The following is a 23,310-nucleotide window of genomic DNA, read 5'->3' as shown; positions in this document are numbered from 1 at the left end:
GGTCAGAGAGTTCTGTGATCGTTTTCCAACGTCCTCCAGAACTATAGTTGGAGGCTTGGTGTAGGCCCGTTGATGCTCTATTTTATTGCATATCCATCATGGGAAAAGAATATATCCTTGTACATCCACGGGACTGCCATTGTATTTGCCATATCCTTGATCCTGTGGTTGGATGTCACTGCCTTATATATTGGGCTTTTCTGACTCCGTAATAGAGTCCTATCATTCTGGTAAGAGTCCATTCCATTGTGGTGGTGGATCACGTGGTGGAATAAGATCACCTATGATTTTGAATTTTATCATTTTCATGATTGCACAAACACTTTTTTTGGACTTTTTTTATTTTTATATAACTTTTTGTACACATATGCCTTATTCATTCTAATCACTATATTGGATTATTCGCATTGATTTTATATTCTCCTTTACACTTTGTTTTCATTATTAGCACTGCATTTATTTTATACTGCAGTACAACTAAAGAACAAGTATATCAGAGTTTAAAGCAGGCATGCTTAGATTGCAGAGCCATGTGATGTGGCCTGTGACCTCAAACCTATGGCAACCTACCTAGCCTCCTTTAGGTGCACACCACTCTACTGAATGATTGCTGGTCCTCCATAATCCTGGTGGCTGTCATAAACAAGCTGGTATTGTTGCCGGCTTGCTACTCTTCTTTTTCTTTCCACACACTCGGACATGGGGAAAGGAGCCTTTAGCTGAGTGGATTACATCTAGTGGCATCCACACAGGGGTTCTGAAGGTGGATTTTCATAGTTGTGTAATGAGCTTGGTGTCATTCCGGGAACATGAGAGCATTGTGCGTCATTCTGTCCTTGCTTAGTAAATAAGTTCATTGCGCTAATAGGCTGGTTCAGAGCTTTTCTGGCTTGTCACACTTGAGAGCGAATGTGGGTATCATGGTGATCTGGTTAATAAAAAAAAAATGTGATTTGTGTTTCTAAGCAGTGGGTAAACATTAAAAAAAGGGATTTGTCCGTCGGAAAATTATGATTCTGATTGTTGTTTAAAAACCTTCATTATGCTATTTAAAATTAAACATTTGAAGTTCTGAAACATCATCATGTCCCACAACTGTTTACCAAATCACTTAAGTGGCCCACACTCTTCAAAAGGTTGAGCACCAACATGCTGGCCTGGGAGAGGGACCTTGCATGTGATCTTGAGCCAGAGGACTGGTATACCGAACTCCAGCTTTCCTACAAGAGGATAATAAATGTCTCTCTGATAGAGGCTAGTATTAAAGTTCTGACAAGGTAGTATTTGGTCCCTGCTCGCCTGGCTAGAATGTACCCAATGGCATAGGCAGAGTGATTCAGGGGATGCTTCCTACATGGCGCTATGCACCACATTTGGTGGAAAGGCCCCAGGATTAGCAGTTTTTGGAACAAGGACTTCTTTATGCTTCACAAATTGACAGGTGCCCTGCTGGCTCAACAGGTTCATATTGCTCTGCTCAATGACCCCCCCCCCCCACCAGGATTATTGCATCCTGTGTTGCGCTTAGTAACTTTGTACCTTTGGAAGCCAAAATCTCTATTGCAGGATTATGAAAATCATCCTCTTTCTCCATCTGCCGTTTGAAATGCAAGGTTTCCTGAATTATGGTCCATGAATGGGTTGCTAGTGTGATCAATGATTTACCATCTCTGTACAAGCAAACTTGGGAACCCTGGGCAACCTATCCAAAGTCACCTCCCAAATCTCCAGGGAGTCTCCAATATCTCATTCCCAAATGTAATTGCCAGCCGCTGACTATGACTGTGATCCCTAGGTCTTCTCTTTTATCCTTCATCCTCTCTGCTTCTCTGCCTTCTCCCTTCTCTTCCGACCTCCTTCTGTGACATTTTTCTATCCTCCTCTCCCAGTTTTTTTTTTTCTTTTTGGATGTATGGTTAAATGGATGTTATTATCAGTCTTTTTCGTAATTGGTATATCTTCTGCAATGAGACCACTGATAGCTTATAGTGAGGAATTCATCTTTGGTCATTGTCTTCAATATTGCAATAACCATTACATATGGCTATCCATGTGTTCTTTTCTCTAACTCTCTAATTTTGGAAAATTCGAATAAAAACTTTTGAACGGAAAGGTTAAGCAATCCCAAAGCTTTGGTTTTTTTTTTCCAATGCAGGGCAAAGTAACACGGTCACTTTAATGGCAGCCCCTCTGGTAGTACATACCCAGCCATCCTTTTTCAACACTGAGTAATCTCCAGCTCTTGATTGAAACTTACACTGGACATCTTGGCACTACTGATAGCTGCATAGAGCCAATCCCATGTGTTGGTTTCCACTGCGGGTTGTAAAGGAACAGGGAAAGAAACTTAATGGTTGTAATAGGAGAGCCTTTCTTCATATGTGAATGAGGCGGATGGGCCCAGTATACTGTATATTGTTAATTTATTCCACAAAACCAGTAAGCAGTGCAACATTATGCATGATAAATATAAACTTTAAATGTTAAATGCATATTAAAAAAAAATGCAGTCAGCAGAAACTTTCATTTTTCGCTCTGCTTAAGTTTCATCAGTGTGTAAGATTTAAGATCACATGGGAGTTAAATTCTTCTCCCTGCTTCTTTTCCTTTTCATTTCTGGCTTTAGAAATTGCTTTTTTTTGCATTCTGTTTCAAAGGTACACTGCAGTGCAACTGAAAAGAAACCATGAACTGCATACAAAGAGCGCTGCCCGCCTGTTCAGGGCTTTTCCATCCAGGCATTGCCGTAATAACCAATCCACCCTTTTATGAGTAATCTGGTGATATGAGAACCCCTGCTTCTGAAGTAGAAGAAGGATTTCCAAACACAGGCACCTTGCTGTCCTTGCAAATAGGAAACATGATGAAAACAACTAATTTCAATACCTAATATGGAATTAAAATCACAGATGACATAATATGATGCAGGCCGTTGTTAGCATTATCACAGCAGTTTTACCTAACCTTCTTTAAAACCATTTTTTATGGCACTTTTTGTAACAATCAGTATTTTTTGCTAGAAAATTACATATATACAGTATCTCTATCTATATACAGTAAATGTAAGTACTCCCCTCACATTTTTGTAAATATTTTATCTTTTTCATGTAACAACACTGAAGAAATTACACTTTGCTACAATGTAAAGTAGTGAGTGTACCGCTTGTATAACAGTGTAAATTTGTTGTCCCCAAAAAATAACTCAACACACAGCCATTAATGTCTAAACCGCTGGCAACAAAAGTGAGTACGAAGGATCCAAGCAAGAGACTGTGCGAACGTGTCGAACGTGTCGAACAGCCAGGGGCTGCTTTTGGAGCCAAATGTTAATTTAGTGGCGAAATAATATTGGTCTCTCCATTTAATGCCGTGCCAGCACCAGAGGGATGGGTGAATAGGCAACAGCTTAAAGGCATCGGATATGTCGGCTTTGGACAGCCACGCACCTGTGCCTACTTTAAGGATGGCCTGAATCGCCATGTCCACAGAGGCGTATTTTAATGAAAATTCTTCTGAAGGAATCAGGGAATTTAGGCTGGGAATGTGGGAAGAATGAGGCGCAGACAGGTCGTACACCAAACGCCCTTGACAAGCCCAATAGGGCTAACTCTCCACATATTGAAGGGGGGCTGTGTGAAGGGGCCTATGACGAAGCCTCGTTCCACCTCGGTTTGCAGCAACTGGTCAATGGCCTGCTCATCGGAAGCTGCTGAGTGGAGGTTTCCGCACTCGTAGGTTGTGTGGGGCAGGGAGATGAGGCCGGTATGGAAGCCTGTTGTGAAGCCACCGATGAGGAAGGTGGCTAGTGAAGGAGTGGGGTGCATGGTGAGGTAGAAGCCCAAGCATAGGACGTCTATGCGGCTCAGTCATGAGCCCTTGTGAGCTTTAACCTCACACAGATTCCTGGGGTGCGCTCTGTGACATATGACACAGATGTGCAATAGGCGGCACTGGCTAAAATTACATGAGCCATAGTTGTAATTATTGCAAATGGCCGCACCCCCCATGGTTCGGACCGAACGTCCAAACTTGTCCACTTGAGTCTTTGGTGTAGGGCCTGATGAGCCTTGGCCTGTACCGGAGGTGGAGGGGAACTCTACTGGGCGGCTAACCGTCATGTTGGCGCACCAGGAGGCGGTATGGGTGGAGGATTGGCAGATGGCACACAGATGTGAATGAAGGCCTTCAAAATGCCGGCAGAACAATTCGGTGTCCATAAGGCTCCAGTCCGTGGGTGATTGGAACTGTGCCAGTTTAGCGGCTACTTTGGCGGAGAAGGAACGATGGTAATCGTAAAAGGCGAAGCCTCCGTATTTGTAACCTAGGTCCACCACTGTGTGGAGGTACAAGTCCAGCTCTTCCCTTCTGGCGGGGGATGCTGAACAAATGACGTCTCTAAGCATCCCAAAGGCTAGGGCAAACTCTGGGATGGAGAGTTTGCGGTTCAGCCTGGGATCCTTGGCTTTGAGGACTACGGAGACGTCTCCCCATGTGTAGGCCTTGTTTTCTGCAAGGTCGTGGACTGAAATAAGCAGGGAGGCAAGGTTGACATCCTTGCCGTCCAAGATGTCCTTCCTTATGCCGGCCGGCACCAGATGTGCTGGGTGGACAACAGGACATGTCCCAGCGTTACCTGTCGGTAGTGGTGGCGGGACTGAAACTGGAACAGGGGTGGTTGTGGCTGGGTGAGCCTCTAGAAGCGTCACTCTGGCCTGGACGTCCGTGACCGTGTTGGTTAAGGACGACACCATTGAGTGCAGTTGAGAAATAGCCGCTGAGATGGACTGGAGAGAAGCCTGAGGAGGGGTACTGGGCCCGGCTGTAGCTGGCGGGGTAGAGAGGAGCCTGAAAAGCTCTGCCTTCCTAGCGGTAGCGGGGAAGGGAATGCCCTTGCGTCTCAGCTCTGCTGTCAGCCTGGGGATAGTCCAACCCCTGAAGGACTGTATGCTGTCGCTCACTGAAGGCGGGCGAGGAGACAAGGGGGCGGTAAGGTCTTTGCTGCCGACTTGGGACATGGCTCCAGGTGAATCGTGCCCTAGGAGTGATGTCCTATCTCTCTGGGGATGAAGGATGGACGACCGGAACCTATAGAGGGTGACATAAGTCAAGACTGTTTCTCTATTTTACCAAGCGAATCCACCTGTTGCTGAGTGCCAAGGCAGGAGCGAACGTGTATACATATATATATATATATATTGTCACGTGCCTTCACATACATATATATGTATGCCAGCATGGTTGCTGTCGCATTTTCCACGCCTTCCCCCCTCTCTTTTTTTTTTTTACCTGGGAAGATAACGTCCAAGCTGGTGCAGGGTGGACCTACTGAACTTGACTGACCTGGAGAGAGAAATAACAGATGACAACTGGTGAGGAGCCTAACAAGTAAACTGAAGAGTGACATAAACGGCTGGCTAATACGAGCGAGGTGCTCCGGTGAGTAGACAGTTTTCGTCATAATTTCTTTCATTATCACCACCATTTATTCATCATCATTTATTTTTTTTTTTTTTTGTATTCTGCTGTCCCAATCCGACGTATCATTTGCGTAAAGGATGAAGTGTGGGATGACCCGTGTCCAATGCGGGAGCGCAAATAAGTGCTGTAATTGTGACCGTACAATGAGGCAACCTGTGGAAAAAGTGAAATGTGGCCGTTCCATCTGGGGCACGCCGAACCGAATCGATGCATCACGGATGCTACTGGATTCGAGTCGGAGCGCTGTAAGTGACAGTGAAATGAAGTATGATTGCCATGACAGAGGCACGAAATGGTCGTGTTGCAAGTGCGACTGACAACAAAGCGGACTCTGGAGCATGCACTGAAATGTGGGAAAAAACCTGGGGCGAACCCGAACGAATCGGTGCATGTGTAGGTGCGACTGGATTCGAACCGGAGCGCGGAGCGTGACAGTGAAATGAAACAAACAACTTCTGTCATGACAGAGGCCTGGATCAGCCGGCCGCAAACTGAGACTGGAACCGAACTGGTCTCTGGAGCATGCACTGAAATGAGGCTGAAAAATTACCTGGGGCCGTCCGGACGAATCGATGCACAGGGATGCAACCGGATTCGAACTGAACGCACTACGTGACAATGAAATGTTTCCCATGATAGAGATGCGAATCGGAGAGGACGCAGCCTGCGACCGTCAACGAGCGGGCTCTAGAGCATGTACTGAAATGAGGCCAACGCAACTGGGACACGTCGATCGAACCTGTGCGTTGAGAATGCGACTGGTTTCGATTCGGAACGTAATAGGTGACAGTGAAATGATTCCCATGACAGAGACCCGGATCGATTAGCAACGAGTGGGCTCTGGAGCATGTACCGAAATGAGGCCGAGCAACTAGGGGCACATCGGAACGAATCGGCGCATTTAGCGGATGCGACTGGATTCGAATCGGGGCGCAGTATGTGACAGAAATGAGTGAAATGATGAAATGACCTACGTGAGCCAGCCGTGGCAGAGGTACGAATCGTTGTGCCGTGTGATGCGACTGGCAACGATTTGTCTGTGGAACACGGTGATGAGGCAGACAACATAACAAATTACGAAAATAGTGCAGTTTTTTGTTCAAGCAATTTCTACTGAAATGAGGCCCGCGAAATGAAGGGCGCTGCGAAAAATGGTGCGTTTGAGTGATAACAACACGGTTTCGTAACAAATGACTCGAGATTTCAGGGTTTAACGATACTCAAAAAATAGAAATGTTTTTAGTAAAGGAAGGTCAATCGAGACCCTTACCTGCGGCAGTCGAGCCAGAGACGTTGTACAAAACACGAACGGGAACGAAAACCACGAGACTTCTAGTAGAGAGAAGTTATCCGAATGGCAACGAAACTCGAGCAGTTGGCCTAGTGACGTAGTATTGCGCACAGGAAACCGACAAAGACCACAGGCGAGTGGGCTGGTTAAATACCCCCCGGGCTCCTCCCATAAATTCAGGCCACCATACTGGCCTTCTTACATATATTTTTTTTTTCTTTTTTTTTCTTTTTAAAGCAGAGGCCCTAGAGAATAAATTGGTGTGTTTTGCATTTTTTTATGTCACATGGAATTTGCACAGTGGTTTTTCAAATGCTATTTTTTATTTTATTTTATGTTTTTTAAATTTTAATGCAAAAAAAACACAATATATAACCCAATTCTTTTGTAAAATATAAAATATGTCACGCTGAGTAAATAGATACTAAACACGTCACGCTTTAAAACTGCGCATGCCCACCCGCCGCGTCATCTGCACATGCGCTGTGTGTCCGCGCTTATGTCAGGACACTGTATGTCAAATTTCTGGACCAACTGGCATCTTGCTACACCACTGAGCCATGCTAAAGCTGCAGTCAGAAGGTGGTAGCAGACATCTTTTTATACCCACCCAAGTCTTGCATTTCAGACTTATTTTTAACAGTCTCGGCTTATATATTGCAAAACAGTATTTACAAGTCTCTGACACTATTTTCATGTTGAATTTTAAAAGCAGCATGTTCTGTCAGATCAGCAAACCTGTCAGATCTGCATCAAACACAGGTACCCAAATGTGGCACCGGAGGGAGGGAAGGGAGGGAGGAAGCAGAATAGTGGAAGTTCCACTTTTGGGTGGAACTCCACTTTAAAGACCAAACCTTTTTCTGACACTTGTTGCTTACACTGTTTTTGCGCAGCGGTCTTTCAAACTCAATTTTTGGAGAAAAAATACAATAAAAAAAATAAAAAAACAGTAAAGTTGGCACAGTGGTAGCACTCTTGCCTAGCAGTAAAAAGAGTCTCTGGTTCGAATCCCAACCACAGAGTTTTCATGTTCGAATCCCAACCACAGAGTTTGCATGTTCGAATCCCAACCACGGAGTTTGCATGTTCGAATCCCAACCACGGAGTTTGCATGTTCGAATCCCAACCACGGAGTTTGCATGTTCGAATCCCAACCACGGAGTTTGCATGTTCGAATCCCAACCACGGAGTTTGCATGTTCGAATCCCAACCATGGAGTTTGCATGTTCTCCCTGTACCTGTGTGGGTTTCCTCCGGTTACTCCTGTTTTCTCCCACACTCCACAGACATGCTGGTAGGTTAATTGGCTCCTGTCTAAATTGGCCCTAGTATGTGAATGTGAGTTAGGGACCTTAGATTGTAAGCTCCTTGAGGGTAGGGACTGATGTGAATGTACAATGTATATGTAAAGTGCTGCGTAAATTGACAGTGCTATATAAGTACCTTTAAATAATAATTTTAGCCAGAATCGGGCTAAAACTTAAAGTCAATAAATTAAAGTAGGAAAACAGCCAAGAGACTGTGCTGTAAAGTGAATGGTAATTTCTTCTATTGCATCAGACCAGAATGCTTCCACCACATATGTGTAAAATGCTCACTGACCAACAGTAAATGGCCCAAAGACCTAACGAACGCTGCAGACACAATCCAATATGGAATGGATATGATGGACTCTGTACCTCATTTGCTTCAACGCTAATCCATTCTCAATGAGTAGCGCGTCATTTATGCCTTTGTCCCCTTGTCACATACGGGATCTGGAGCGCACACCCACTCGGTGGTTATGAGGGGCTCATGCCTGGGTAGTGGTTTGTGGAGGTGCCTCTCAGGCACCCTGAAAATGTAAGTGCAATACATTTGTTTTTAAAGTTTGTCCATTTTAAATTAAAACTTTCTGCGCTGTGAGGATTGTTCTCTGTTTGGATTCTTGGGGTTGGGCAATATTGAGAGTGGATTAGCATTGGAGCAAATGTGGTCCATGATATCCATCCCATATTGGATTGTGTCTGCAAGGCCATTTACTGTTGGTGAGTGAGCATTTTACATATACACTACACTATGTTACCAAAAGTATTGAGACACCTACCTTTACACGCACATGAACTTTAATGGCATCCCAGTCTTTTTTTTTTTTTTTTTTTTTTTATTGTACAAGAAAATATAAAGTACAAACATTCAAGTATAGACTCCATAAGCAGTTAGTAAACAATCTAATTGTTTTACAATACATAAAGTATGAACTGGCTTGCATATAGACCACACCAGTCAATCAGTGGTGTCTTCAGTTCTGGTAAAATAGCATTAACAACTAAACAAACAGACTGTAAAACAAAAACTCTTGCAGTGCACATATCTCGCCTATACATATGTATACATTGCACCAAATCTGACCATTTCTATCTGACACACACCATTTAGAGAAACATTTGGCCCTCCATCCCAGCCCACTAATACCACACCCAAAATGTATTTCAAGTCTGAAGTAGTCTTGTGAGTATGAGTTGAGAGGGAGCCACCCCAGGGGTCTTCAGCCACTCCTGACAATTTTTTGGGGAATTTATGAGGTGTATTCCCGTGAAGGTACATATTTTTTTTCCTTATTAGTATAGCACTGACCCCTGAAGGAGCTGCTGGTTTTATTTGGGCTTACCGTTACCTCCTTGTTTGCTTCTCCGTCTTGGGGTTCCCTCGGTAGATGGCCCAAAGAATGTGGAAACTGACACTGAATCCTCTTTTGGGTTATTTATTTAGAACGGAAACAGAGTCTCTCAATAAAGGGTAGAGGGTTAGGAGTGAGTTCAGGTACTTAGATTGCAAAAATGATGGAAGTCTTTAGAGAAAATCCAGAGAATAGCAACCGTTTCACAACTGGAATTAACAACCCCCAGATAGACCTCCTCTCACTAGGCCTAGCAGCCAGTGGGGTGCTTGGTAAAGTCTCTGCCACAGACTTATGAGGTACACTTGAGCATTACTGAGGGACATAGATAAATTTAAAGAGCTAACATACGGTACCAGGTTCTCTTAGCCGATTCGGCGATACCGTATGAGGGTTGATCCAGGCTGCGTCCTTCAACTAATCCCCTGGGGTTCTTCAGTTGCTGGGCCTCTCCCTTCAGATGAGAAGGCACTGGACCGCCCCTGGATCAGTGGGCCCGAAACTTCACTCGGGCCTGTCCTTGCAGTTGCGTTGCCTCGGGCCAGCCAGCCCTGAGACTCGGGATGCATGGTTCCTCACCCCAGGCCAGGAGGACCATGGGACTGGGTCAGGAGGACCACCAGAACCCAACAGACAGAAAATAAGACGAACTCTGCCAACGTGGCATTGGTACCTTAAATACCACCCCCCCAGAATGCACAGCATTCCGAGAGAATAGTGGCATTCAATGCACCCAGCTAGACTGAGTTTGCTCTCTTGCCAGCATTGACAGCAACACCTGTGGTCAAGGAGAACCCAGCGCAACCCAGCTAGACTGGTACTGAAACCAGAAATTTGGAGAAATAGTCCTGAAACCCAACTGTGGCTTCAGAAAAATTAACTTTTCAAAAACCATAGCGCCTGCTCGTCAGGAGCCAGCGCTACATAAGGATATTGTTTACCTGTTGAATCTATTGTCGACATGTGGGCATTTGAGTGAATAACCAGAATCTAGCTATCAGCTTTCTGGCTAAATGAAGCAGTCTAACACATCCTATGTAAGTGGATGGGGAATATAAGTTACCTAACAAACCACCCAGAATGCACGTAACTGGATTTAAGTCAAGTTGGACCTGATGTATATTATTGATAAACTTGATAACATCTTGCCATTATCTCACTAGTTTGGGGAATCTCCATCTCTTCTTATTGGATGTGGAGAAAATATCATTAAGAAACGCTGAGTCCTCAGCCTTTAACGTAGAATTCCTGCCCTGCACTCTGAAAGCAGGACGCAATTGTATGTACATGCAGTATCGCTTACGTAATAAAGACAACTCTATACATAGTTGGTGAAAGGATTTCACTTTCTGCCCGGTAAAAACTTGTGAGATAGATATTTAACTTTGGCTTCTATCCAGATCGAATAATTTTCAAGTTTAACCAGCTCCTTATAAGACCAACCTGTTGGGCCATGTAGGGGTACAAACAAAGAAAACCAGTGATTCCCAGTCTGCACCTCAGCTCTACCCAAAGTTTCAATAAAAGCTGTATTGTGGGACATGTAAAGGGCATTTCTAACAGGCCCATTTCCAGCTGAGACATAGTAGAGAACTCCAATAAGGAACAAATCAACAAGGTCCTGGAGTGGTCAGCCACTAGTTGAAGCAGCCAGAAAGTATGTAAGAGAATGAGGAACCGCCAATCCCCACCTGATCTTTGGAATACTGCAAAGTGGTCAGTTTAACCCACGCTACTCCATATTTCCAGATCAACTCTCTATATCTCCACTTAAACCAATATTTAGGGATTCATACAGGGGCGTTATGGAGAATATATGACAGTAGGGGGACCCACACCATTTTGATGAGGTTAGCTCTACCAGTAACAGATAAAGGAAACTTACACCAGCTGGAGTACTTCTGTCTGAATTTTTGCAAAATGGGTTTGAGGTTCAATGTTATATAGTCTCCAACATTCCCTGTCACAGTGATTCCCAATTTTTTAATGGAATTAACCACCGTCACTGGGAGGCTATCGGGGGACCTGCTGGCCGTGTAGGTCTGGGAGATATTTCAAGCAGCACCTTAATCTAGGCTTACCTGTAGGTTAAAGTGGTTGTAAAGGGTTTACAACCACTTTAAGTACTGAAGTTCGGCACCATAACAAGAGTGTGTACAATTTTAAAGCATGACGTGTTGGGTATCTATTTACTCGACGTAACATCATCTTTCACATTATGCAAAATCTAATGGGGTTAATATTTTGTTTTGTTTTTTAGTTCATGAAAGTGTTTTTTTTTTTCAAAAAGATTTGCGTTTGAAAAATTGCTGCACAAATACCGTGTTGCATAAAAAGTTGCAACAGCTGCCATTTTATTCCCTAGGGTCTCTTCTAATATATATATATATATATATATATATATATATATATACACTGTTTGGGGGGTCCCGAGTAATTTTCTAGAAAAAATAAATATTATTTTTACATGTAGAAGAAAGTGGCAGAATTGGCTTGGGAGGCAAGTGGTTAAAGTGATGACCTGCAGGGGCTTTTAAAGCATCACTTGTGGAAAATCTAGTATACCAAAGTTTGTTGTCCTTTTGTGGGTGGGCATAATTTTAAAGCTTGGCATGTGCTTACTGTGCAACTTCATCTTTCATATCTTTCATAATTCACTTAATAATATTGGGTACTACATTGCGTTTATGTTCCCTAAAATTAACTTTAGTCTATTTTTTACTGAAAATTTGCACTTGATAAACTGAAGCACAAATATTGTGAAAAATCTGAAAATGTAAGCTACCACTTTTTTTATTCTGCAGGGTGTCTGCTTTCAGAAAATATATAATATTTGTGGGTTTATTGTCATGTGTTTAGTATTTTATATACATTATTATTTACATTTTATCATTTTATTTATTTACATTTTATTTATTTACATTATATATATATATAAAAAACTTTTGCACATAGGATTTTTTTTTCTTTGTACATAAAGAAAAATAATTCCTATGTGGAAAAGATGATTGTTATTTTATATATATATATATATATATATATATATATATATATATATATATATATATATATATATATATATATATATATATATATATATATATATATATAAATATTTTTTTGGAGAGAACAAGTGGTGAAATTATCAGACTGAAGAATGAGGAAAATGAAAACTGTAATAAACAACATTTATATTGTAACTGAAAACTACACATAATTGGAATTTCACTATTCCAATATCATAGTAAAAATGTTTTTCTCCTGCAGGCCGTTTTCCCACTTTATGAATCCCGCATCACAACCGCCAAGCTACTGATAGAAGCCGAAGAGTATGAGGTAGGAAAATTTGTGTGCATTTGTTATTAACTGTTAACTGGTGTTAACTGTCGTTTGCTGCTGTGATCCATGGAGACTGGGGTGTTCCCCTTCTTATTTCTACGTATGGTACGAAGATGATATTTGATAATTACTCTGAACTTTTATGTGCTGTTCAAATGTCAAATCGGTAGAAAACGCCTCTTAAGCACAGCGAGAGGTTCATTATTCCTGTATGTCACATGGTCCCCGAGGAGGTACGGCTGTGACGAAAGTGCACAGAGCCCCCACTGTTACCTGTCCTATTCATCTATCATGTGACATTAGAATAAAAAAAAAAAATTACTATATTTTTTTTCTCATAAATGAAAAAAAAAAAAAAAATCTGCTTTTAAACCAAGGCATGGTGGACGGGTGAGCATAAACTATGAGTGGATTTGTGTATAAGAAGTCTTAAGCCTCATACACACGATTGGACTTTCCGATGGGAATTGTGTGATGACAGGCTGTTGGCGGAAAATCTGACTGTTTTGTACGCTCCATCAGACAGTTGTTGTCGGATTTTCTGTGGACAAATGTTGGATGGCAGGCTTATAAATTATCCGCAGACAAATGTGTGTTGTCGGATTTTCCTATCGTGTGTACACAAGTCCGGCGGACAAAAGTCCAAAGTACAAACACGCATGCTCGGAAGCAAGGATGAGCCAGAAGCGGTTGGTCTTGTAAACTAGCGTTCATGATGGAGAATTAATATTTGTGACGCGGCAAATTATGAAATCTGGAAATGCAGCGCACAATTCTCTTCTTCTTTACTGGGGTAATAATGAAGCTGCTTTGCTGGTGATACTGATGGAGTTATTGCAAACAAATTTTCATAGCCTTTTTATTCTAGTGATATCAAGAATAATACTATTATGTTTTTTTTATTTTTTTTTTATTTGGGCAAATTACCACAACACCATTATCCCGTAGTTTTTAAGATCAAAAATACAACTATGTTGGTGTCCCTTGTCAATTTTACATCTTTTTAAATATAACTGCCTACTCCCAAACTGTCATTTGAAGTAAAACACATAGCCAAGTATTCTTCTACACAATTTTTTTTTATTGTGCATTAAAAAAAGAAAACAAATAAAATTAGACATGCTATCTGCCAATAGAACGTAACCAAAAAGTGCATTCTATGCATCCAAAAATATAGAAAATATACCAAATCAAATCATTATTATTCAACCAAAAAAAATAATGTCAAAGCAATAACTCCAAGGCCAATAATAAATAACACGTTATCTCCTCCGATTCCGCAACATGGCTGGTTGAAGAACGGCCGTTCAGAAACAAACTGAAAAGCGCAAATCAACACTCGCCAAACTTCTACTAACACAAAATTAGCAGAAAGAGCCCAAAGGGTGGCGCTAAAGAGCTGAAAAACAATGTAGTATGTCACTACGTTCGTAATTGTTGGCCAACAATTGTGTGCCATGTGTGTGCAAGACAAGTTTGGGCCAACGCCCTTCGGACAAAATTCCATGGTTTTGTTGGCCAACAATCCAATCGTGTGTGCGAGGGCTTTAGTCTTGCCTCCCTTTTACTACAGATCACACTAGCATGCAGCTCTGAATGCTGATATCAATCATCTTACAGCCACTTGTTAAATATTTGTTTGGTTACTTAGGTTGGGTGTGTTTTCAGCTTATGGTCATTGAAGGCACTGGTGATTTATCCAGGGCCTCATGGCTGCCTCCTGGGAGGGTTACGTCACCAGTGCCTTTCAGAGAAATCTTGTCTATAAAAAAACCACATACCAAAATAATTTGAAAAGATGGTACTATATTTGGTAGGTTAATCCAGTTTTCCAACACCTCTGATAGATTGGAGTTTTCATTCACACTCTCACCACTTCATTCAGTATCCAGGAGTGGAGAGATATACACTATATTGTCAAAAGTATTGTGACACCTTCCTTTACATGCACATGAACTTTAATGGCTTCCCAGTCTTATTCCATAGAGTTCAATATTGAGTTGGCCCACCCTTTTCAGCTATAATCGCTTCAACTCTTCTGGGAAGGCTGTCCACAAGGTTTAGTGGTATCTATGGGAATGTTTGACCATTCTTCCAGAAGCCTATTTGTGAGGTCAGGCACTGATGTTGGACGATAAGGCCTGGCTTGCTGTCTCCGCTCTAATTCAAAGGTGTTCTATTGGGTTGAGGTCAGGACTCTGTAAAGGCCAGTCAAGTTCCTCCACCCCAAACTCGGCCATCCATGTCTTTATGGACCTTGCTTTGTGCACTGGTCCAAATCATTTGGTGAAGGAGGGGTTATGGTGTGGGGTTGTTTTTCAGGAGTTGGGCTTGGCCCCTTAGTTCCAGTGAAGCAAACTCTTAAGGCATCAGCATACCAAGACATTTTGGACAATTTCATGCTCCCAACTTTGTGTGAACAGTTTGGGGATGGCCCCTTCATGTTCCAACATGACTGCGCACCAATGCACAAAGCAAGGTCCATAAAGACATGGATGAGCGAGTTTCGAGTGGAGGAAGGTGACCCCAACCCAATACCTTTGGGATGAATTAGAGTGGAGACTGCAAGCCAGGCCTTCATCTCCTACATCAGTACCTCACAAATGCTCTTGAGGAAGAATGGTAAAGCATTCCCATAGGAACCCTCCTAAACCTTGTGGACAGCCTTCCCAGAAGAGTTGAAGCTGTTATAGCTGCAAGGGGTGGACCAACTCAATATTGAACTCTATGAACTGAGACTGGGATGCTATTAAAGTTAATGTGTAACGGTGGACTTCCCAATACTTTTGACACAATGTATTTGTGTGTAAGAAGTTTAAGTCTTGCCTCCCCTTTATTACAGATCGCATTAGCATGCAGTTCTGAGTGCTGATGTCAATCATCTTACAGTCATTTTCTAAACTAAAATTTTTGTGGTTAGTTAGGTTGGGTCCATTCCCACTTTATGGTCATTTAAGGCACTGGTGACGTAGCCAGGGTCTCATGGCTGCCTCTTGGGAGGGCTACCTTACCAGTGCCTTCCAGAGAGGTCTTATCTGTAAACTGTTCATAAATTATTATATATATAAAAAAATACCAAATACATTTGAAAATATGTCCTAATGTATATTTCAAATAAGAACCCAGTTTCCCAATTTGATTCTGATAAAGTATATATAAAAAACCTCACATAAATTACCAAGGCATAAAAATAAAGCACATGTGATGTGATCACACTGTGATGTTTTTTATATATACTTTATCAGAATCAAATGCTCCTAAAGAAGCGTACTTTTACGCGGAACATGTCGAGCCACTGACTGTTTTCATCTACGCCCGGACTCACGCGCTGACCCGATACTTTCGAAATACCCACATCCTTACCTGGAGACCGAACTTCTAAAATCTCATTTTGTTTTTTTCTTGATGGATGTGGTTTTGTATTGTGTTATTACTATTTGATATTGTATTTCCTGGTGTCAGAATTGGTGCGTTAAGGGCGTGTCAATACTAATTTTATTGATTTGTTATATGTAATTATGTTCTCTTTTACATATTTGATTAATAAACTCAACCATTTTTAGATCTGTTTCTTATGTGCCTTTAAAAGTCCAACCAGTTAGTTTTTCTCTCTTCTGTAAATCAATATCGGGACATTGACACATTATTAACTTGTGTATTCAGTGTCACCCTGTGAAAGCACATCTCAATTTAAATATTTTACAATGCTGTTTTGCCTTGCATGATCAAAGCACAGGTTGACTTTAAGATTACTCTACTGACTCCTAGGCTGGGTTGGCATCTTACTGTGTATGGTGGTATGCATTTTTTTTTTTTATGTGCACTTGGCCCTGCGTACCTTTCAAACTTGGATGTGCGAGTTGGTCCGTACAGCTGCTTCATTCCAATTCACTAACATAGGCTGCCTGCATATGACTCTAAACACATAAACATGTGCCTCATTCATGTTGTACGGACCTCAGTGCCTGGGTGAATGAGGCCTTAAAGTGCTGAATTACACCACATTTCTGAATGAACTGCTAGATTCTTACACTCAGGAGACGTGAGATTTGTTTTGTTACAAATGAAAACAATTCTGACAATTTTCTTTATTCAGAGATTCTGATGTATTCGAATCACAGGAGTACCAAATTTCAATGAATTTGAAATAAATTATAATGAAAAAAAACAAATTCATTCGTATCCAATCGTTTCATTCAGATGACAGGATGCAATCGTTTGGGCTTTTGGTAAAGTTAAAATCACAAAAGACCAGGGCCATCTAAAGGCATGGGCACAGCCCAGGGGCCCCAGGTGCATGGGGGCCCCATGATAATCTTGCAAACCTTAAAACGTGCCAGCCATCCTGGATTTGCCGGGACAGTCACGCTTTTTAATAAGCTGTCCCGGGATGGCCGTGTTTAGGGCAGCATCCTGGAACCTGTACTGTGCCCTCCTGATCCCAGTATTGTGCCCTTCTGATCCCCCTCTGTACTGTGCCCTTCTGCTTCCACCCCATAATGTGCCCTTTGTATTGATTAGTCATTCATTTGTGGCATGTTTTCTTATTGTTTAAAATCAATTTTAATGAAAGTACTAAAAAATATATGTTTGTTTCTATCAACCAGTCATACTTTCATTCGTAAGAGTAGGTGCATAAATTGGGGGAGGTTTGTAAGGGCCCCAGAGTATTACTTTGCCAAGGGGCCCGTGATGCTATTAAGACAGCCCTGCAAAAGATGCTAGGACGTTGTTTCTTTGTTTTTGTGGCTACAACTTTACAGAGTTTTCTAAGTTCATATGTATCACACTCTGTATTGTTATGGTTGGTCAAAGCCAAAGTTGCAAAACATCAAAGTATCATGAGAGTTGCAAGCAGGACACAATGCAAAGTCGCACAACTTTGGGGTCGCATAAGTGTGAACCAAGTCTTAATGTTTGAAGCATCAGAAATAACTTGACAAATTGATGTTAATCTTCTCAATCATTATCCTTCTACTTCACAATTATGTGCCACTTTGTGTTGGTCTATCACATACAATCCCAATAAAATACATTTACCTTTTTGATTGTAACATGACAAAATGTCAAGGGGTATGAATACTTTTTCAACGCACAACATTTATTTTTTATTTTTTTATTCTTTTTATTTGTTTTAAAAGAAAAAAGTACAGAACATAGCCTTGGGGCATTCCCCGGCTCAAACAATACAACACAACAGGTAAGGCAGAACACCTAAAAACTATCAGCCTAACCTAAAGAACATACAACAACCAAACCCCATAGCTTGCTGCTAAAATTGACAGGAGTAATGTAATTCCCAGTAATTAACATTAAGCTTAGTGATGCACTATAGGCAGTCTACCAACAGAGGTCTACAAGTGGGCGTCAACCAGATATTCAGGCATCTCAAACGCTACCCTAGAGAAAGCTTACCAGAGCAGTTGTCTACTGGATAGATTAGGTTGATAACCCAACAGGGCTGTCCCGCTCCCCAACCGTTGTCTCAGACTCCAACCAGATATTCCAAACCTTCTGAAACTTCTGAGGGCATCCCCGGATGAAATATGCTTCTTTGTACAGTGGCACTGCAAGGTTAACTAATGATTTCCATGCACTCAGGGTGAGGGTCGCTGTAGGGGGCCCTCCACCGGAGCACAACAAGTTTCCTCGCATAGAAGAGTAGCAGCCCCAGCAATGTGCGGACTGCCCGCGAGGGAACCAAAGCGTCCACCAACCCAAGCGGACACATCTCCACCGTCTGAGGTATAGGGATCGTTGTCAGCTCAGTAATAAAAGAGAGTATTCTTGACCAATAACGTTGTACCACGGGGCAAGCCCAAATCATATGGATGTACCCCGCCAAATCCGCTCCACAGCGCCAGCACTGTGACGAAGAGTCAGGGTAAATCCTATGAAGTCTACATGGGGTGTAATAAAATTTATGTAGTATTTTAAATTGAATTAGCCGATCTCTTGAGGAAATCAAATGTCTAAAGGGGGAGTCCCATATGTCCTCCAAGTCCTCTCCATCCAGTCCCGGCAGCTCCACCACCCAAAATTCCCTAAGTTTTTCCAATCCACTATGAACCGAGGGCTGCAAAGCCTTGTATATCGTGGACAATGGTTTAAGCAGCGACTCCTGACGTAGAAGCGACTCCATACTAGACTGGTATAAGGTCAGGGGCGAACTACCAAACTGAGTCCCAAACGCATGACGAAGCAACGCACGACATTTTTAAACTAAATTCAGGTGGCTGGATTATGTCATCACTCTCAACGTGTTTCATGACTCTTAGTTCACTTCATCAGGAGGTCACTAATTGACCAAATATAAACCAAATTGCAAGAACAGAATTAAATCACAGTTAGATCTGACAAATGAGACACGACAATGTCTTGTAAGAATGGATAGAAGTTAAGTCACTGTCGATGGATGCTTGAGAGCCACCATCATAAGTCTGTCCCAGGAGCTCTGGAAAGGGCAGGGAGCCGCACACCAGGGCCAACACAAGGAACCAACAGAGGTAGGACGCCCTCCAAGATAGCAGATGATAGATGGGAGCTCAGTCTCAGTCCTCTCAGTCTGGCAGAAGCTTGTAGCTGCGGGACTGATTTTCTGGTTAGCCTATGGTGGAGCGATTTATTTTGCCATCTGCAATCTTGGAGGGTGAACTCCCTCTGTTGGCTCCTTGTGTTGACCCTGGTGTGCAGCTTCCTGCCCTTTCCATGGCTCCCAGGACAGGCATATGATGGTGGCCCTCATACATCCATCGACTGTGATTTTACTTCTATCCATCCTTGCAATTCGGTTTTTATTTGGCCAATGAATGTTTCCCTGATAAAGTTAACGTGGTGAGAATGAGAATATTCATGACATAATCCATCTGCATTTAGTTTAATATTATTGATATGACAAATATCTTTACAAACTTTACATATGATAGAAGTATTCCAATTACTTTGATACTTCTTTACACTCTTTGTACTTTTTAGAATGCATTTTGAAAATATATTGCAGTTATATTTATAACTTTAACTTTTTTTATGTTTGTTGCTTTTTCTTATGAAAGTCCCATGGGCTTAGTGTTTGTTTTTTTGTATCTAGTGTACATCACCCAATGTTTTGATATTCTCACGCTCTTCTCCTACACTGTAGATCTCACTCCCTACTTAATTTAATGAGGCTCCACCATTGGGTATATTAAAAAAAATGGCAAGTCAGACCTATGTGGGTTCCTAAATGAATGGTTTTTACATTTGCTGTGGTCTGTAAAGTACTTTTAGTTGCCATAAAATACTACAATTGCAATTTTTGTGTTTTTTTTTATTGTTCTTCATCCTGTACTTTTTTTTTTAAATGTGAGACCTGTTTTCTTTGTTGTTGTTTGTTGTGTCTCATTTGTCAGATCTGCCACAATACACATGCAGCTCTTTGATGCTGTAGAAGTGGAAAGCGCAACCATTAAACCATAGATAAATATATGAGGCACACATCTACGGAAAGCGGTGAAATAATTAGATCAAGTTCCTGCAGAGAAAATTTCTGTTAGAAGCGTTTAGCGTCTTCGGGGACAGCTGTGTTCATAGCTGTCACACTTCAATATCTGTCCAGGAAATCTGACAGCATGAATGTAGTTCTGGTCCTATGGAGGTTTTTTCCCTATTAACCAGAACTACTGTTTCTTTCTTTTTTTTTTTTTTCTTTCCTTGACTGCTGTGTCATTCTATAGGCAGGGCTTTGTCCATAGATTTGTCAGATAAGATGGTTGGTTTGAGATACCAACACATTCCACCCACTCAAGTGTCATCTCAATCAATTTTGTTTTCCCGCGCTTTTCTCTGTCTATTGTCACCTTGTCCATTGCTGTGGCAAATAGTATGTTTATCTAGTGCTATATTTATTAAGAAACGATTGATCAGATCAAGGATGATCCAATGCTTATTCAACATTTATTCACCTGTTGGATCATTCCTTGTAGTTTTAAATCTAAACTCCATAAACACACATAATAATGCAGTCCTGTAATTATTATTACAACAATAATGCATCCCTTAAAGTAGCTGTAAACCTCTGAAATTAAAAATGAACAAAGCAAATCCTTGTATAGTGTGTACTTGCCTCAATCCAAAGCACCTATTGTGATTTTTGCCTGTTCTGTCATTCCTCTGCTATCTGCATGAATCACTTCTGACAGTCTATACTGACACCAGCCAATCCTGGGAGCCAGTACAGGGCCTCCTCCAGCTCATAACAGGCAATTGACAGCCTCCGTTGTGCATGTTTCCCTATGAGATTGTATAGAGGGGGTGTGACTATTCCCTCCACTCAGGCAGGTGATTGACAGCCTCAGCTGTGCACGTTTCCCTATGAGATTGTATAGAGGGGGTCTTGTGACTATTCCCGCCACTCAGGTATCAGATTACACTCGGCTCCCTCCTCTATACTGTGTAGCGTGTGACATCAGATCCTTGTCCCCTGCCTTCCAGAGCTCAGAAGTGCTGTATACATGTTGGGCTTTGAACATCTGTTGAGGAGAGAGAGTTTGCAGATAATCAGGTACAACTTATGTAGAAGTATTTGTTTCATCTCTTTGTATCAGATGAGGCTAGTCACTTCAGTAGTATATATAAGGGCTTACAACCGCTTTAATGCATCTAAAATATGTACCAGAAATCAACTTTATATTTGCCTTTTTATAATGCCCTATACAGCAACACTTGGAGAGTGGGAGCTGCCCCTCATAAGTGCTGAATGCCAATGAGCTGACAATAATATAAGATTTTGGGGCACCTCTATGATCATCGTATGAGGAGGATTGATGTCCCCTGCTTAGAAGACTGACTGAATTAAAGGCCCTGCCTGGGTATAGAACCAAAGGCGTCTTTGACCCTTTGTAATGATAGGTCTATCTGATCTGGTAAGCAAGCCCTTTTTCAGCCAATGTTGGTGGTGCCAATTCACAAGATGACTTTTCAAAGGTGTTGGATGGTGGTAAAGATTAGGGATGAGCTCGGTGTTCGACTCGAATGCATATTCGACTCGAACATTGACCGTTCGTCTGTTCGCGGAATTCAGAATTTTGTGGACCGTTCGCACCAAATTCGTGTGGCACAAACAGCCCACAATGCACTATGCCATTGCAGTGCATTGCTGGCTCATGATTGGCCAAGCATGCACTCTGACCCTGCATACTTGGCCAATCACAGTGCCGGCAGCAAGGAGAGGCATAATTGGCCACAGGCAGGATGCCTGTGGCCAATTATAGCTCAGGGAGTTTAGTACATGCCCCACACTATATAAGGCCGCCAGCGTGGCGGCCCTGTGTAGTGTGTTCCGGCGTGCAGGGAAAGAGCAAGATAGGCAGGGACAGTGTTCTTTTCTCAGGCACCTGCAGGAGTTAAAGTGGGTGTTGTGTGCCTCCAGCACAGTATACACCTGAAGATACCCCTTATTGCTGGTGTTGTCTTTTGCATATCTTGCATATTAGCCTTTAAAATTTGCAGTTTTGATTTCGAACGTTCGAGTCCCATAGACTTTACTAGGGTTCTAAAGTTCGTATGAATATTTGGTCCGTTCGAAGGTTCGGGGGGTGTTCAGCTCATCCCTAGTGAAGATCCATCAGAATCACTGAGCATCATTTTTCACTGGAACATTTATTTTACTGGATTCTTTACTGGATAATCCATTTTCGCTGTTTGATTTAATTTAGCTATTGGATCACTTTCAGTTAATTGATAATTCGTCACTGGATCGCTATACCTTTGTTATTTATGTTTTGTATTTATTTATGTTATGCAATTTTTAGCGCAGCTTATCTAAATGTAATTATTGTGGAAAGAGGTTTGGTGCGTGTGATTGTTACATACTAATAGATAACAGTAAAATGTTCATTTGAGGCTCTCCAAGATTTATAAGCAAACATGATGATTATAACACTTAATAATAGTTATTATGGTTGGTAAAATAGTCAAATTACACGTTTCATTGATTTTCTAAGTGGAAATTATTTAATGCAACCTCTACAGGTAACAAACTGAAACATGAGATGCCTTTATAGTTTCTATGTATAACTACAATTTATTTTCTGGATTTGTCAAAGAAACATAAAAGCGTTACGGCAGAAAATGACCAAGTGGTCCACTGAGTCTTTTTTTTGCAACCTTTTTGTTGAGTGCAGATCTAATGTGTGTTTGTCCCAACCATGTTAACAATTAACTTACTGTTGACTGACTCTGTACCTCTGCTGGAAGTTTATTCTAACACAACTACTCTTTTGGTAAAATAATAATTTAAGGTTATTTTTGAACATTTCTCCTGCTAGCTTGAGGTCATGTCCCTGTGTTCTTGATCTTAGCTTCATATTGAATATACTGCCCTCCTGAATCTTATTCACCCCCTAATGTATTTTAAAGGTTTCAGTCCCTTTCCATTTTTTCCTCCGAACTATACATATTAGGTTCCTGCAGTCTTTTTCATGATGTATTTTATCACTCAGGACTGTCACCATTTTTGTTGGCCATTTCTGGATTCAACCTTTCTTAATATCCTTTTGTAAGC

The 23,310-nt window shown here is 41.7% G+C and overlaps 1 protein-coding gene across 1 annotated transcript in view; it reads left to right on the top strand.

The window, feature by feature from the left end:
- Positions 1–23,310, top strand: part of LOC143996041 (uncharacterized) — a 693,822-nt gene that overhangs the window by 167,582 nt on the left and 502,930 nt on the right. Inside the window, exon 8 of the mRNA XM_077490846.1 lies at positions 12,699–12,767. Within this exon, the coding sequence (XP_077346972.1) occupies positions 12,699–12,767 (69 nt within the window). The remainder of the gene's footprint in view (positions 1–12,698; positions 12,768–23,310) is intronic.

The sequence above is a fragment of the Lithobates pipiens genome, unplaced genomic scaffold (genome assembly GCF_037356315.1).
Source record: "Lithobates pipiens isolate NorthernLeopardFrog02 unplaced genomic scaffold, aLitPip1_a1.2 Scaffold_19, whole genome shotgun sequence".
Classification (NCBI taxonomy): Eukaryota; Metazoa; Chordata; class Amphibia; order Anura; family Ranidae; genus Lithobates; species Lithobates pipiens.
The sequence above is the reverse complement of the archived record's forward strand: the minus strand, read 5'-3'. Positions and strand labels throughout refer to the sequence as shown.